Source organism: Mobula birostris, chromosome 13 (genome assembly GCF_030028105.1).
Source record: "Mobula birostris isolate sMobBir1 chromosome 13, sMobBir1.hap1, whole genome shotgun sequence".
In the NCBI taxonomy this organism is placed as follows: Eukaryota; Metazoa; Chordata; class Chondrichthyes; order Myliobatiformes; family Myliobatidae; genus Mobula; species Mobula birostris.
Genome location: NC_092382.1, coordinates 72953448 through 72968502, shown reverse-complemented (window position 1 = coordinate 72968502; position 15055 = coordinate 72953448). Strand labels below are relative to the sequence as shown.

General features: G+C 44.3%; 2 protein-coding genes across 2 annotated transcripts in view; one reads left to right on the top strand and one right to left on the bottom strand.

The window, feature by feature from the left end:
- LOC140206978 (uncharacterized) overlaps positions 1 to 15055 on the bottom strand; it is a 61957-nt gene that overhangs the window by 16607 nt on the left and 30295 nt on the right. The gene's annotated exons all lie outside the window — the stretch shown is intronic.
- Positions 1 to 15055, top strand: part of LOC140207995 (NACHT, LRR and PYD domains-containing protein 3-like) — a 118617-nt gene that overhangs the window by 88746 nt on the left and 14816 nt on the right. The window contains exon 4 of the mRNA XM_072276527.1: positions 14057 to 14218. Within this exon, the coding sequence (XP_072132628.1) occupies positions 14057 to 14218 (162 nt within the window). The remainder of the gene's footprint in view (positions 1 to 14056; positions 14219 to 15055) is intronic.

Sequence of the window (15055 nt, the reverse complement as noted above, 5' to 3'; positions counted from 1 at the left end):
TCGCTCCAATCTTTCCATATCACCGAAATGTAATGTTCTTGGCATTCAATCACAAACAAGCGAAAATGTGCAGATGCTGGAAATCTGAGCAACACACACAAAATGCTGAAGGAACTCAGCAGGCCAGGCAGCATCTCTGGAAAAAAGTACAGTCGAAGCTTCGGCAGGACTTAAACCTCGGCTGTACTCTTTTCCGTAGAATCTCTTAGCATTCAATTTTGATGTTTCTCCTTTCATTGGCAAGAAAAAATATTAGCATTAATATTAAAGCTTAACATTGATTTAGTTTGCAAAAGTGAAGTTAAAAGGGAGACATAGCTGTACTAAAGACCATGACCAATACGGAAACCAGTCATCTTCATATCAGTAAGTGACGGATGACTGCCGCCTTCAGGAATAGTTAGATTGCCGCTTGTTCTATTCGTTCAATGAGCTGACAGGTCTCTCTCATTTGTTTTCATATCCCTCCTCAGACCGGTCAAGCCTGCAATTGTACAAGAAGTGGATCAGCTGCACGAACTTCCTTCTGAAACTTTCATATCGTCCTATTCACGAAATAAGGTGGAAATGCTTTTTACGTCATTTATTTAGCACACATGAACAACCAAGCAAAGGTTCTGGAGATATGAATCCAATGAAACAATATCCCCTGCCCACTTGGTCTGGAAAGTTAGTTCCACGACGACAGGGGATAGGGCAGGAACTGGATACTGATAGTGGATGATCAGCCATGATCACAGTGAATGGCGGTGCTGGCTCGAGGGGCCGAATGGCCTACTCCTGCACCTATTGTCTATTGTCTATTGACAGGTACATTTCATTTGGGACTTTGGGAAATCTCAGCTGTGCAAACCTACAGGCCGGTCTGCTCCGGTCCAACAACAACAACGACTTTCACTGCCAACTGATGTTTACAAGTGAACCGTTCACTTCATTTACCATTGGGATTTGATATCGTTGCCGCCCGTGTTGGCGATCCGCACCAAGTAAAGAGAGGAAATGGATTGAGGGGTTGAACAATGGCGATTGTAGAACAAGGCACTGGAAACATAACTGCAGGAGAGCGACCGACTCCGGAAAATCTGGATTTAATTTGTTTCATCTGTCTTCAGTGCCGCAGGAGTTCCATTGGTAATAATGACTGTTATACATTCTCCAGGTTTGCTCAACTTCTGTCCGTTTTAATCTGCGAAAACTGTGTAATGGAATTGGTTTACATGTATTGGCAACACACTAACACTCCCTAATTCCAAATACTACCCCTGCGGATAAAACTATTGAGGGGGTCTCCATTGCCACTGACAGATCTTTTGCTCAAGTTGTTGTATTTTTAATGGGGATTCTTCACTGACTGACGTTTAGCGCCATCGGATCACTTTGCAGCTCTGTAGCAGATTGCGCCCGGATCATCTTACCGGGTGATCTTTGAAGTAGAATTATCAAACGTGCAGGGGGGATACCCAGGAACTTCCAGTAGCTTCAGAATTTCAAATCTGTCTGCCTCATCAATATAAAAGTGAGACACGGCTTTGTCGGTTGGAGACGGTATTCTCACTGTTAGAAACAAATACCAAATTCATCTATCTGCATTTTAAAGCAATAGTCAAACACTGATTTCAGCTAACAGCAGAAGTGAATTCTGGAATTTGCTGTACATCAGGTTTTAAACATTTTAAACGGAACTGAACGTACAACAAATCTGCCCTTTCTGTGACATTTTTTTTTACAAAAGACCAATATGAAATAAAGCGATACAACATATGGAGGATGCAGACATGAGGGAATCTGCGGATGATGGAATTTCAAGCAACACACACAAAAATTGCTGGTGAACGCAGCAGCCCAGGCAACATCTATAGGAGGAGGTACAGTCGACGTTTTGGGCCGAGACCCTTCGTCAGGACTAACTGACAGAAGAGATAGTAAGAAATTATCCATTAGGCCACACGGTCGTGTTATGTGAGAAAAGCCGAGGGGAAAAACAGGGAACTGCTGCAAAGAGTTTAGAACATATAACATAGAATAGTACAGCACAGTACAGGCCCTTCGGCCTACAATGTTGTGCCGACCCTCAAACCCTGCCTCCCATATAAGCCCCCATCTTCAATTCCTCCATATACCTGTCTAGTAGTCTCTTAAACTTCACTAGTGTATCTGTCTCCACCACTGACTCAGGCAGTGCATTCCACGCGCCAACCACTCTCTGAGTTAAAAACCTGCCGCTAATATCCCCCTTGAACTTCCCACCCCTTATGTTAAAGCCATGTCCTCTTGTATTGAGCAGTGGTGCCCTGGGGAAGAGGCGCTGGCTATCCACTCTATCTATTCCTCTTATTATCTTGTACACCTCTATCATGTCTCCTCTCATCCTCCTTCTCTCCAAAGAGTAAAGCCCTAGCTCCCTTAATCTCTGATCATAATGCATACTTTCTAAACCAGGCAGCATCCTGGTAAATCTCCTTTGTACCCTTTCCAATGCTTCCACATCCTTCCTATAGTGAGGTGACCAGAACTGGACACAGTACTCCAAGTGTGGCCTAACCAGAGTTTTATAGAGCTGCATCATTACATCACCACCCTTAAACTCTGTCCCTCGACTTATGAAAGTTAACACCCCATAAGCTTTCTTAACTAGCCTACCCAACTGTAAAACAACTTTTAGCGACCTGTGGACATGTACCCCGAGATCCCTCTGCTCCTCCACACTACCAAGTATCCTGCCACTTCCTTTGTACTCTGCCTTGGAGTTTGTCCTTCCAAAGTGTACCACCTCACACTTCTCTGGGTTGAACTCCATCTGCCACTTCTCAGCCCACTTCTGCATCCTATCAATGTCTCTCTGCAATCTTTGACAATCCTCTACACTATCTACAACACCACCAGCCTTTGTGTCATCTGCAAACTTGCCAAACCACCCCCCCCCCGTCTACCCCCACATCCAGGTCGTTAATAAAAATCACGAAAAGTAGAGGTCCCAGAACAGATCCTTGTGGGACACCACTAGTCACAATCCTCCAATCTGAATGTACTCCCTCCACCACCACCCTCTGCCTTCTGCAGGCAAGCCAATTCTGAATCCACCTGGCCAAACTTCTCTAGATCCCATGCCTTCTGACTTTCCGAATAAGCCCACCGTGTGGAACCTTGTCAAATGCCTTACTAAAATCCATATAGATCACATCCACTGCACTACGTATAGAATGATTTCCTGCCAGAGATAAAACTACTCTTATGCAGTGATTTCATCCCAGGTGAACATTCGACCATTGTTGTTAATATCCCTCTATTCATTCCTGCTTTGGGATGTTCTTTTAAATTCAATATTCTCTTTCTGTCACTCAGAAAGGAAATCTAAAAGGCACACACCACTATCCTTTGCGGCTGCGTTATATTATGGGATTGGAATAAGTGAAAATGGTCCACCACATTAAATACGTTATTGATAGAGTGAACTCGAATTGTTTTTAGGTATTTCAGCCGTTGGTTTGGTATTCCCGAACCGAGCAGCCATGTGTATGTGTCGGGTAAGCGTTAGGATGTTCGGGTCTGCGGCTGCGCACAGTCAGCGCGTCATAAAGTGGTAGTTATCGTGTTATTGCATTTGCCCAAAACAGGAAAAATCGTCATTCTGAACCAGATGGCAAATTCCTATAATATCTGTTTACTTGAAATCAAGCAACATGATAACAAAGCTATTGAAATTTTATTTAATACAACATTAGTTTATCTCATTTTACAACTCAAAACATTCAGAGTTTCTCCGAGTTACAGAGCACGGAATCGATACTTATGCCGCAGCACGTCCGTAGCGTTTAAAGTGCCTGAATTAGTTATTTCCATGTTTCCTGTGGTTCGTACAAATCTCTTTAAACTGTCCTTATCCACGTCCATGAATTCTGGTAAGCACGGCGAGCAAAGTTAATTGACATAGAATCTGAACACAAATGTTTTGACGATAAGCAGAGTCTGTAAGTGCTCTGAAGAAATTCAGAACTTAGAAACAAGAGAGTAGAGCAGACGAGGTGGCCGAGAGGTTAAGGCGATGGACTGCTAATCCATTGTGCTCTGCACGGCTGGGTTCGAATCCCATCCTCGTCGCGACATGTTTATGTGGGAGACTCTTTGTTGAATCTGTCACTTTAAAACATCCAAGCTCCAACTTCTGTCACAGGGACGCCAGACGGTTTGTCATATAAGTCATGAAAAACAACATTCATCATTAGTTTATCGCCAAATTTGTCCTCAATGCCACAAGATATACTGTAGGAGCAGAATTAGGCTATTCGTCTCATCGGTGTTTCTCCGCTATTCCATCACGGCTGAGGACTTACCTTGAGTATTGTCAACAGTTTTGGGTCCCCCATCTCAGAAAACTATCTTTGGAGAGAGTCTAGAGGAAGTTCACAAGAATAATTCCAGGAATGGAAGGGTTATCATACGAGAAACATTTGATGGCTCTGGGTTTGTACTCGCTGGAATTCAGAAGGATGAGAGGAGGATCTCATTGAAACTATTTGAATGTTGAAAGGACTAGACAGAGTAGATGTGGAAAGGGTGATTCCCATGATGGGAGAATCTAGGACAAGAGTGCACAGCGTCAAGATAGAGGGGCTCCCTTTCAAAACAGAGATGCATAGAGATTTCTTCACCCAAAGGGTGGTGAATTTGTGGTATATATTGCCACATCCAACTGTGGAGGCCAGGTCGATGGGTGTACTTAAGGCAGAGATTGGTAGGTTTCTGATTGGACATGGCATCAAAGGATACGGGGAGAAGGATGGGGACTGGAGTTCATGAGGAGAGAAGAAAAAGTATCAGCCATGATTGAATGGCGGAGCAGACTCGATGGACCAGATGTCCTAATTCTGCTCCTATGTCTTATAGCCCTGTGGTCATACATATTATCAGTCGTATCCCCATTCCCTTGTCTTCTCCTCGTCAAATTTGACAGCCTTATTACCTGCCCTCCTCCTCAACCGCGGCTTTAAGTATGCCCAATTACTTGTCATTCATGGCTACCCATGGCAATAAATTCCACAAACCCATAACCTTAAGCTACAGAATCTGCTTCTCTAAAGTGACGTCCTTATCTGAGGTTGTGCCCTCTTACCCTCTACCCTAGCACTACATCAAAATCCTCTCCAGGTCCATTTTAACTCGACCTGTCAATATTCGATAGATTTCAATGAGATCCCCGACTCCTTCTTCCAAATTCCAGCGACCAAGGCCCACGGTCGTAAAATATTCCTCATGCGTAACTCTTTTATTCCGGGCATCATTCTCGTGACCGCCCTCTGGACTCTGTCCAATGCCGGCACATCCGTTTTAGATAAGGACCCGAACCGTTCACCATATTCCAACTGCGGCCCCACCGAAACCTTATAAAGGCTCAGCATTACATATCCGTTTTTATTTTCTAGTTCTCTCGAAACTAGCGTGATCACGTGGCCAAATGGTTAAGGCATTGGACTGGCGACCTGAAGTACGAGCCCCAGCCAAGGCAACGTGTTGTGTCCTTGAGCAAGGCACTTAATCACACATTGCTCTGCGACGACACCGGTGCCAAGCTGTATGGATCCTAATACCATTCCCTTGGACAACATTGGTGTCATGGAGAGGGGAGACTTGCAGCATGGGCAACTGCTGGTCTTCCATACAACCTTGCCCAGGTCTGCACCCTGGAGAGTGAAGACTTTCCAGGCACAGATCCATGGTCTTGAAAGACTAACGGATGCCTTAACTCTCTCGAAATAAATGCTGACACTGCATTTACCTTTCTTATTTCCATCTCAAGCTGTCAATTAAACTTCAGAGAATCCCGCACTAGGCCTCCGAACTCCTGTTACACCTCTTATTTTCTGATTTGTCCCAATCAGAAAATAGTCTTCACCTTTATTGCTCCTAACAAAGTGTATTTCCATACAATTCCCTGCAATACAGCCCATCTGCCGCTTCATTGCCTACTCTCTTCACCTGTCCAAGGTCTTCTGCAAACTTTCTGCTTCCTCAAGACCACCTACCCTACAATCTATGTTTGGATTGTCCGCAAATTTGGCCGCAAAAGCACCAGTTTCATCATCCAGATTCATTGACATATGATGCCCTAATTCCGACTGGTCACCGGCAGCCGACCAGAAAAAAAATTCCCCTTTATTCTCACCGTCTGCCTCCACCCAGTCAGCCATTCGTCTGTCTATGGCAGTATCTTTACTGTATTATGAGGAACGTTTATCTTTTTTAGCAGACTCCTGTGCTTCACTTTGTCAACGACCTTCTGAAAATCCAAGTAAACAACATTCAGTGACTCTCCTTTGTTTATTCTGCTCCAATTTATCTCTCAGTATGTTTCGTTCCGCACTCCACAGACCCTCGATGGACAAGGGAGGGAACTGCTGCAGGCAGGCACAAGAGAGGGCGCGCTGAGGTCATAGTTCAGCTGTGGAAAATGCCTGAGAGGTCAAACACCCTGCTCTGAATTCAATAAAACAGCAGTCAATAAAACTGAGAAATAAGTGACCCAGTGAGTTTAATGTCCCTAGTCTTTCCATCACTTACTGAAGAGATGTATCTATCAGTTAAGTATGATGGATGCAAATTCATCCACGGGAAATGGCCGTGATGTCATATGATTGGTGCTGTGATTTGGTTACTTACTGTTTCCAGTAAGAACGGTCATCTGAAGGGGAAGGGCGCGCCTATGTTGCTGTCGCCTTTGACCGGTAGTTATCTCTGGGAGGTGTAATCTCGGCACAGCTGCTACTTTGCCGATTGCTGTAATGGTGCAACTGGGTGCAACTGTTGAAGACAGTTTTATTATCGGGCAGACTCTGAGACCAGTGCGGCTCCAGGCAGCTGGGCCAAAGTTAAAACCAGGAGAGGGAAAATGTCTCGTGTTCAAAAGGGGAAAAAAAATGAAAAATGTGTAATAGTTCATGATATTTCACAGCGTCCTTCCTTCTGCTGCCTCTGAGTAATACCTCCACAGCGGACTTCGTCCTGAGCTGTGACTGGAGTTTATAGTGTGACAACAAACTGGTCCCAAGCTGAAGAATAAATCGAAGCGCCGACACCAACCGAATCGAACCAACTGCAGGTTGCGATTCCTCTCTGCAGTAGACCAATTTTTCTAGAGAAAACGTGGCCACTGCTATGGTGCTCTGAATTAATAATTTTTGACTCGGAACACATGTTACAAAGACTCATTGATGTAAAATGAGTATTTGCGTGTTTGAAGAAAAGCGTGATGAAACAGGGTGTAGCCTAAAGGGTGAAGTTCAGGTTATGAGTGTGTTATTACCTGAAGGTGTGTTCCAGGTGTGTTTACCTACTGTTAGGGTCCATAAAATTTTAACGAGTTTATTCGCTGAAGCAGGTCTAAGGTCGCTGATACCACAGAACACATTGACAAATGAAAGATCCAGCTAATTTTATGTTCAGGAGTTTTCTATCGACCTCTGACGCAGAACGGTAAGTGTATGTATAAAATAAATTAGACATCAGGGAAATTCACAGGCGAGAATGGTCGTAATTTGATATGATTGCTGCTGGGATATGGTAACGTGTTTCCAGTGAGTGAGTAGTAAAGTGAAGGAGAAGGGGGTTCTTAATCTGCTGTCGACTTTGACCCGTAGCTATCTGGGGGAAATGGTAACCTCAGCATGTTTCTCCCCAACTGGCCCATTATTCCAATAGACCACCATCAGACAACTGCTAAAGCTGGCTGTATAAACGGGCTAACTTTAAGATCAGCGCAAGTCTACGCGATGGGAAAGCAGTTAAGGCTGGAGAAAGGAAGGATCCAGTGTTCATAAAAATATATATATTCCAAAGGCAAAATATATGATCACACCTAACAGAGTTCTTCCGTCTGCGGTGCCTGTGCAGTAAACACGCAGCGGTCTTTGCCCTGAGCTGTCACTGGAGTTTATAGTCTGGCAATAAACTGGGCCCAGGGTGAATAATAAATCAAAGCGCCGACACCAACCGAATGGAACCAGGATGCGGGTTGTGATCGCTCTCTGGAGCAGATCAAATTTTCCAGTGGAAGTTACTCATTGCAATTGTGCACTGTCGTAGTAGCTCGGATTGGAACCGTATGTTAGAAATGCGCATTCAAGCGATACAAATGCTTTAACATGAGCATTGTGGAACAGGATGTGGCGTTACGTGCTGAAAAGTGTGCTGTTTAGGTTTATGAGCGTGTTATCAACTGACCCTTGCTCAGGGTGTGTTCCCTCACGGTTAGGGCACATAAAATTCAGCTCAAACACGAGGAAATCTGCAGATGCTGGAAATTCAAGCAACACACATCGAAGTTTCTGCTGAACGCAGCAGGCCAGGCAGCATCTCTCGGAAGAGGTACAGTCGACGTTTCAGGCCGGGACCCTTCGTCAGGACTAACTGAAGAAGGAGCTAGTAAGAGATTTGAAAGTGGGAGGGGGAGGGGGAGATCCAAAAAGATCCAAAATAAAATTCAGCTGCTTCGATAGGCTGGGACCAGACTCAGGAGTTGAGCACAAGGTAAGAAGAGAGACTATACGGGGAAAAGTCACGGTGTTTCAATGCGCCCACTCGTCGCGGCAATGCATCTAGTGTTACTACCAGATCAATACGGTCTCTAAAATCGCACGGCTTGTTGGATCTGGTTTTTTCTGTATGCGTTTTTTTTTATTTTAGCAATAACGGGGTACAGCAGGCAACGGTATTTAATACAAACTTTCTCCAAGTAAATTCACTGGCTGTTGACAAAAACATACCGAAGTGCAGACACGGTGGGCGCTTTATTATGTTCGTTCTGTACCTAATGAAGTGGAAACTGAGTGTATGTTCGGGACCTTCTGCTACTGTTGCTCGTCCAGTTCAATGCTCGGTATGTTACCCGTTCAGTGATGCTGCACTGCACACTACTTTTATAACTTGTGCATATTTGATTTGCTGCCGGTTTCCTATCAGACTGAATCAGTCTGGCCAGTCCCCTTGATCTCTCTCATTAGAGCGGGTTCTCGCCCAGATAACTGCCTGTTTCCGCCTGGCCGGTCTCCCTGATCTCTCTCATTAGGGCGATGTTCTCGCACACTTGATTTGTTGTTTTTTTTTTGGCTTTTGTTTTTTGCACGATTCTCTGTAAACGGAACAATTTGTGCGTGAATGTCCCAGGAGCTGAATAGTTTCTGAGATATTGGCACCAACAATCCTCCCACGGTCAAAGACATTTGGATCACTTTTGTTCCCCATCTTGAAGTTTCCCCTGAACACCCTTCATACGTATTGACCATGCCTGCATGTTTTTACGTTTTGAGCTGCTGCCACATGACTCACTGGATCGCATTGACGAGCTGGTATACATATCCACCGAATAGAGTGGCTAATGGTTGTATTTCCTATTCAGACGGCCCTCCCCTATCTCTAATATGAGCATTTATGAGATCTGGACCTAATTACTCCCGATGCCCCTGTTTTCAAAAACAGAGCCAATTAACGGTCCAATTCTGTGCCAGGCGTCGCGGCATAAAACCATAAGATATAGGAGCAGAAGTAGGTCGTTCAGCCCCTCCATTCTGCTTCGCCATTCAATCGTGCGCGGCTCCACTTCATCCACTCACGCCCACTCCCCCGCTTTCACCCCAAACCCTTTAATGCCCTGGCTAATCAGGAACCTGTCTATCTCTGCCTTAAATACACTCAGTGACTTGGCCTCCATAGCCGCTTGTGGATTTCCACAGATTTACCACCCTCTGATTAAAGTAATTTCTCTGCATCTCAGTTTTTTTTAGTTTTTAAAGGACGTCCTTTAATCCTGAAGTCATGCCCTCTTGCCCTAGCATCCCCTACAATGGGAAGTAACTTTGTCATATCTAATCTTTTCAGTCCTTTTAACATTTGGAATGTTTCTATGAGATCCCCCCTCATTCTCCTGAACCCCAGGGAATACAGCCCAAGAGCTGCCAGACCTTCCTAATACAGTAACCCTCTCATTCCTCCAATCATTCTACTGAATCTTTTCTGAACCCTGTTCAATGTCAGTATATCCTCTCTATCATAAGAAGCCCAAAATTGCACAATACTCTAAGTGTGGTCTTACGATTGCCTTATAGAGCCTCAACATCACATCCCGGCTCTGATATTCTACACCTCTAGAAATGAATGCCAACATTGCATTCACCTTCTTCACAACCGACTCAACCTGCAGGTTAACCTTTCGGGCATCTTGCACAAGGACTCCCAAGTTTTTGGCATCCCTGCATTTTAATGCTTTCCCCATGTAAATAACAGTTTGCCAGTTTATTTCTTCCACCAAAGTGCATGATCATACACCTTCCAACATTGTATTTCATTTGCCAATTCATTGCCTATTCCCCTAAATATCTAAGTCTCTCTGCATGCTCTCTGTTTCCTCAACACTACCCATTCCTCCGTCTACTCTTTTTTTTCTGCCGACCAGCCAGTGCTCCATCCATACTAGTAACTTCCCTGTAATTCCATGGGCTTTTATCTTGCTAAGCAGCCTCATGTGCGGCACCTTGTCAAATGGCCTTCTGAAAATCAAAGTACACCATTTCTACTGCATCTTCTTTGTATACCCTGCTTGTAATTTCTTCAAAGAACTGCAGGATCTTCCTTTCAGGAAACGATGCTGGCGTTGGCCTGTCTTGTCATGTGGCTCCAGTACGCTGTAATCTCATCCCTAACAATCGATTCCAACAACTTCCCAACCACTGATATCAGGCTAACAGGTCTACAGTTTCCTTTCTGCTGCCTCCCACCCTTGTTAAGTAGCGGAGTAACATTTGCAATTTTCCAGTTACCCGGTACAATGCCAGAATCTACCGATTCTTGAAAGATCATCGTAAACGCCACCGCAGTCGCTAGAGCTACTTTCTTCAGAACCCGTGGGTGCATTCCATCAGGTCCAGGAGATTTATCCACCCTCAGACCATTAAGCCTCCTGAGTACCGTCTCAGTCGTAATTTTCGCTGCAGGAACCTCACTTCCATGACACTTTTGAATGTCCGGTGTACTGCTGACGTCCCGGTGAATTAATCTGAGCTCACTAATCCGATCAAAACCGAATACAGTAACTGCTTGGGGTGCGGTGGGAGGGGGGGGGAGTGGAGAAGCGTATCGACTGACAAACCCATCTTTTTGTTTCTGATTATCAAGTGGAAGTAATATTTACTCCGGAGTGCACGTTTACCCACAAAAACAATAACGGACTCAAAGAGATCCGAATCGGGAGACCCAGTACAAGGTAGGTTACTGAGAAATATATATTTAGTCACAAAACAAGAAATTTGAGAATGTTGGAAATCCAGAGCAACACACACAAAACTCAGCAGGTCAAGCAGCATCTCGGGAGATGAATAGAGAATCAACGTCCGGATGAAAAGCCCCGGATCTGAAACGTCGACTGTAATATTCCTGTCCATAGAAGCTGCCTTATCTGCTCAATTCTTCCAGAAGTTTGTGTGTGCTGCTCTCTAACTTTCGGTGAAGGTATTCCTATGAAATACAGTCACTCAATCCCCCCCCCCAACACAGCCCCCCCACCCCCCCCACCCCCACCCCTTTACCACCCCACTAAGAAATCACGTGGCCTTAAATGTATTATTTCTCTGTTCGGTTGTTTGTGATGAGGGTCTCCCTTGATTGTCTGCGAGCTGCAAGGAGAGTTATTCACACAACACCAACACCACCGCAACGAGTCCGCACGGCGCCCCTATCCCCAGACCGCGTGTCGTCCCGATCCCCAGGTCAGTGATTTTATCAAGGTCCGGTGACTGCCACTCGGCAGTCAGAGCGTCATCTCGGGTGCAGACCCAATGAAACAAGATAAGGGACGTATCGAGGTTATGCTCCATGCTGTCAGTTACGTACTCTATCTAATAAAACATTGAAGATTGTCGCATTAGGGAAATCGAATGGTATTCCAATAGTCTTGCTTAATTTTGCAGGATATATTTTACAGGCAATTGATGAAATTCTTATCCATTAAATAATTAAAATAAATCTTCCGTGAGGGAAATGTGAAACGCAAACAGAGTGTACTGGAAGTGTTCAGTAGATTGGGGAACAGCTGTGGACAGGCTCAATTCTGATTATGGTCCCTCGACCTGAAAAAAAGTATTACACCGTCTGTCTTGTTGAATAATTCCAGCATTTAAAATTATTTTGAAGATTTTTTGTAAAACTTGCTGTATTGGATGTAACGATCCAGTGGTAACCAGATGATATGCTCCAATAAATCCTGAACGAAATTTAGGCGCTGAAGACCTGCCAGTGAAAATATAGTGGTTTAAGGCAAGACATCGTGATGCTGTACGCGGGACTGGCTTTCCACATTGCCTCAAACAAGATATGTAGTCTTGCCAGTGACGTCAATACTTCGTAATTTAAAAAAAAATGGAAGGAGACTCTGAGAATCAGGTGTGATGGAGAAATGTGTACAATTTGGCGAAGTGAGGAATAGATGTGCCAAGGTCAGCAGAAGTGTTTGAGCACTCGCTGCTGTACCAGATGTCCATTGATCACCATAGCGCCACTAGTGGTCGGAGGGCACAAGCTGTATGTGTTTCCTGCTCAGGACCTCCAACCTGCATTGCCATTCTGTTGACTTGACAAGCCAGTGTGACACCTCACTCTTGCTCATGTCACGGGATTGCCTGGAAAAGCACGGGCATCTCATCCAGTCATCCGGCCATAAAGTATCTTCCAGAAGTTCTATGGGTGTGTGCAGAAGGATCAAGCCTTATCATGATTTCATTGGGAAGGACTATATTTTTGGCAGTATGTTGCTCTGTACAGATATCAGCTTTCTCCTTTATACCTAAATTAATACCGGACCCTATTCTTGATTTTGTTTCTTGCAGAGAACTAGAATCTGTTAACACCTGTCTTCACAATGGCTGATGGAGCCAGCGAGGGACGAGACTCAGAGGCGTCAACATCAGAAAAACACCCGGGTACGCAGCCATCCTGTCATTTCCACCAAAGTGGCCAGTCGTATATTTGTTATTCGTACTGTATCTGCCAGGTATTTCTCAACTTCCTGGACAAATTTAAATCTGTCGCAGCCTGTCTCTTCGATTCTCGCCTTCCATCCAGATTTAGGTCATTCAGAAACATGGAGATGTTTCATTTATTTCCCTCGTGGAAATAGCCTTTCTGAATATCTCGGGTCCTGGCATTGATTCCGGTGGTACCACTCCTCACTCATTGCCATTCGGAAAACAATCACTTTATGCCTAATCTATGTAATTCGACCAACACGTTCGTGTCCGTATCATTACTTTATCCGCAACCCCTCGTGGTTTACGCTTGCCTGATAATCTGTAATGCGTGATTTTACTGAAAATCCTAATATTCTACATTCGCTGGTCTCTCCTTATATACTCTGCTAGTTGCATCCTCAAAAGTATTGCAAGGGGTTCAGCCAGTGTGATTTCTGTTTCACAAAGTGTTGTTGAATTCGTTAGGCCTTTTGAATTTTCTCCTGATACAGCTTCTACAATGGCCGAGAATTGTTCACATCACTGATGTCAGGCTAAGCAAAATACTGTTCCTAATCTTCGTTTTAACTTCTACTTTCACAGACCTGTGTAATGTTAACCACCTCAAACCATTCATTCAGCTCAAGAAGTAGGTAAATGCAGGTGGGATTAATGAGAATTGAAATATACTGAAGTCGATCTAAGGTGCAACTGCACGCAATACTCCAAACAAGACCTCACGAACGACTCATACAGCTCCAATTTCTCTACTCAGTAGCTAGGTTAACAAAATTAAATGTTCCAGGACTCTCTTTAATACCCTGTCTCCACGTGACGCCACTATCAATTAATTAAATTCCTTGGAGTTGGCTCTATATTTCTCAGTGCCATGTCTTTCGCTGTGTAAGTCCTTCCCTGATTTGTGCTTCAAAATGGTAACACCTGTGTGTGTCTATTTCTGATTGTGTTTGGTAACATGGTGCACCGACCTTAGGTTCTAGATGGAAAGGTGTTGAGCAATAAAGGTTCGATAATGTCTTTAGTTTCCTTCGCTTCGCACCACAGGTCAGAGCTCAGTAATCACCGAGCTCCTGGCAAACTGGAACGATTTCAAGCTTCTGCAGTTGATTGACTTCTACCGGGACAGGCTGGAGCAGGCGATGGAAGGAGTGGTGCACGGAATGAGCCTGGCGTTAACGTTCGAGAATCAGTTCAGTGAAGAGGAACATCGGGTAAGTGAGCGAGAGAATGGGTTTGAATGTTCACACATCATAGGTGTCCAAAATCTGACTCATCGGATATTAAAGCAGATAAATGAACAACTGGGAAATAAATACTGAATATACAGTGGCATGCAAAAGTTTGGGCACCCTTGGTCAAAATTTCTGTTACTGTGAATAGTTAAGCGAGTAAAAGATGACCTGATTTCCAAAAGGCATAAAGTTATAGATGACACATTTCTTTAATATTTTAAGTGTTTTTTTTTTAAATTTCCATCTTTTACAGTTTTAAAATGACAAAAAAGGAAAAGGGCCCGAAGCAAAAGTTTGGGCACCCTGTATGGTCAGTACTCAGTAATACCCCTTTTGGCAAATATCACATAATATAAACGCTTTCTGTAGCCAGCTAAGGGTCTTTGAATTCTTGTTTGGAGGATTTTCGCCCATTCGTCCTTGCAAAAGGCTTCTAGTTTTCTGAGATTCTTGGTCCGTCTTGCGTGCACTGCTCTTCTGAGGTCTATCAACAGATTTTCGATGACATTTAGGTCGGGGGACTGAGAGGGCCATGGCAAAACCTTCAGCTTGCACCTCTTGAGGTAGCCCATTTTGTATTTTTGAGGTGTGTTTAGGATCATTATCCTGTTGTAGAAGACAGACGGTGTGATGTTTGCTTCCAGAAATTTGCTGGCATTTAATCAAATTCATTCTTCCCTCTACCAGTGAAACGTTCCCCGTGCCACTGGCTGCAACACAAGCCCAAAGCATGATCGATCCACCCCCATGCTTAACAGTTGGAGAGGTGTACTTTTCATGAAATTCTGCACCCTTTTTTCTCCAAACATACCTTTG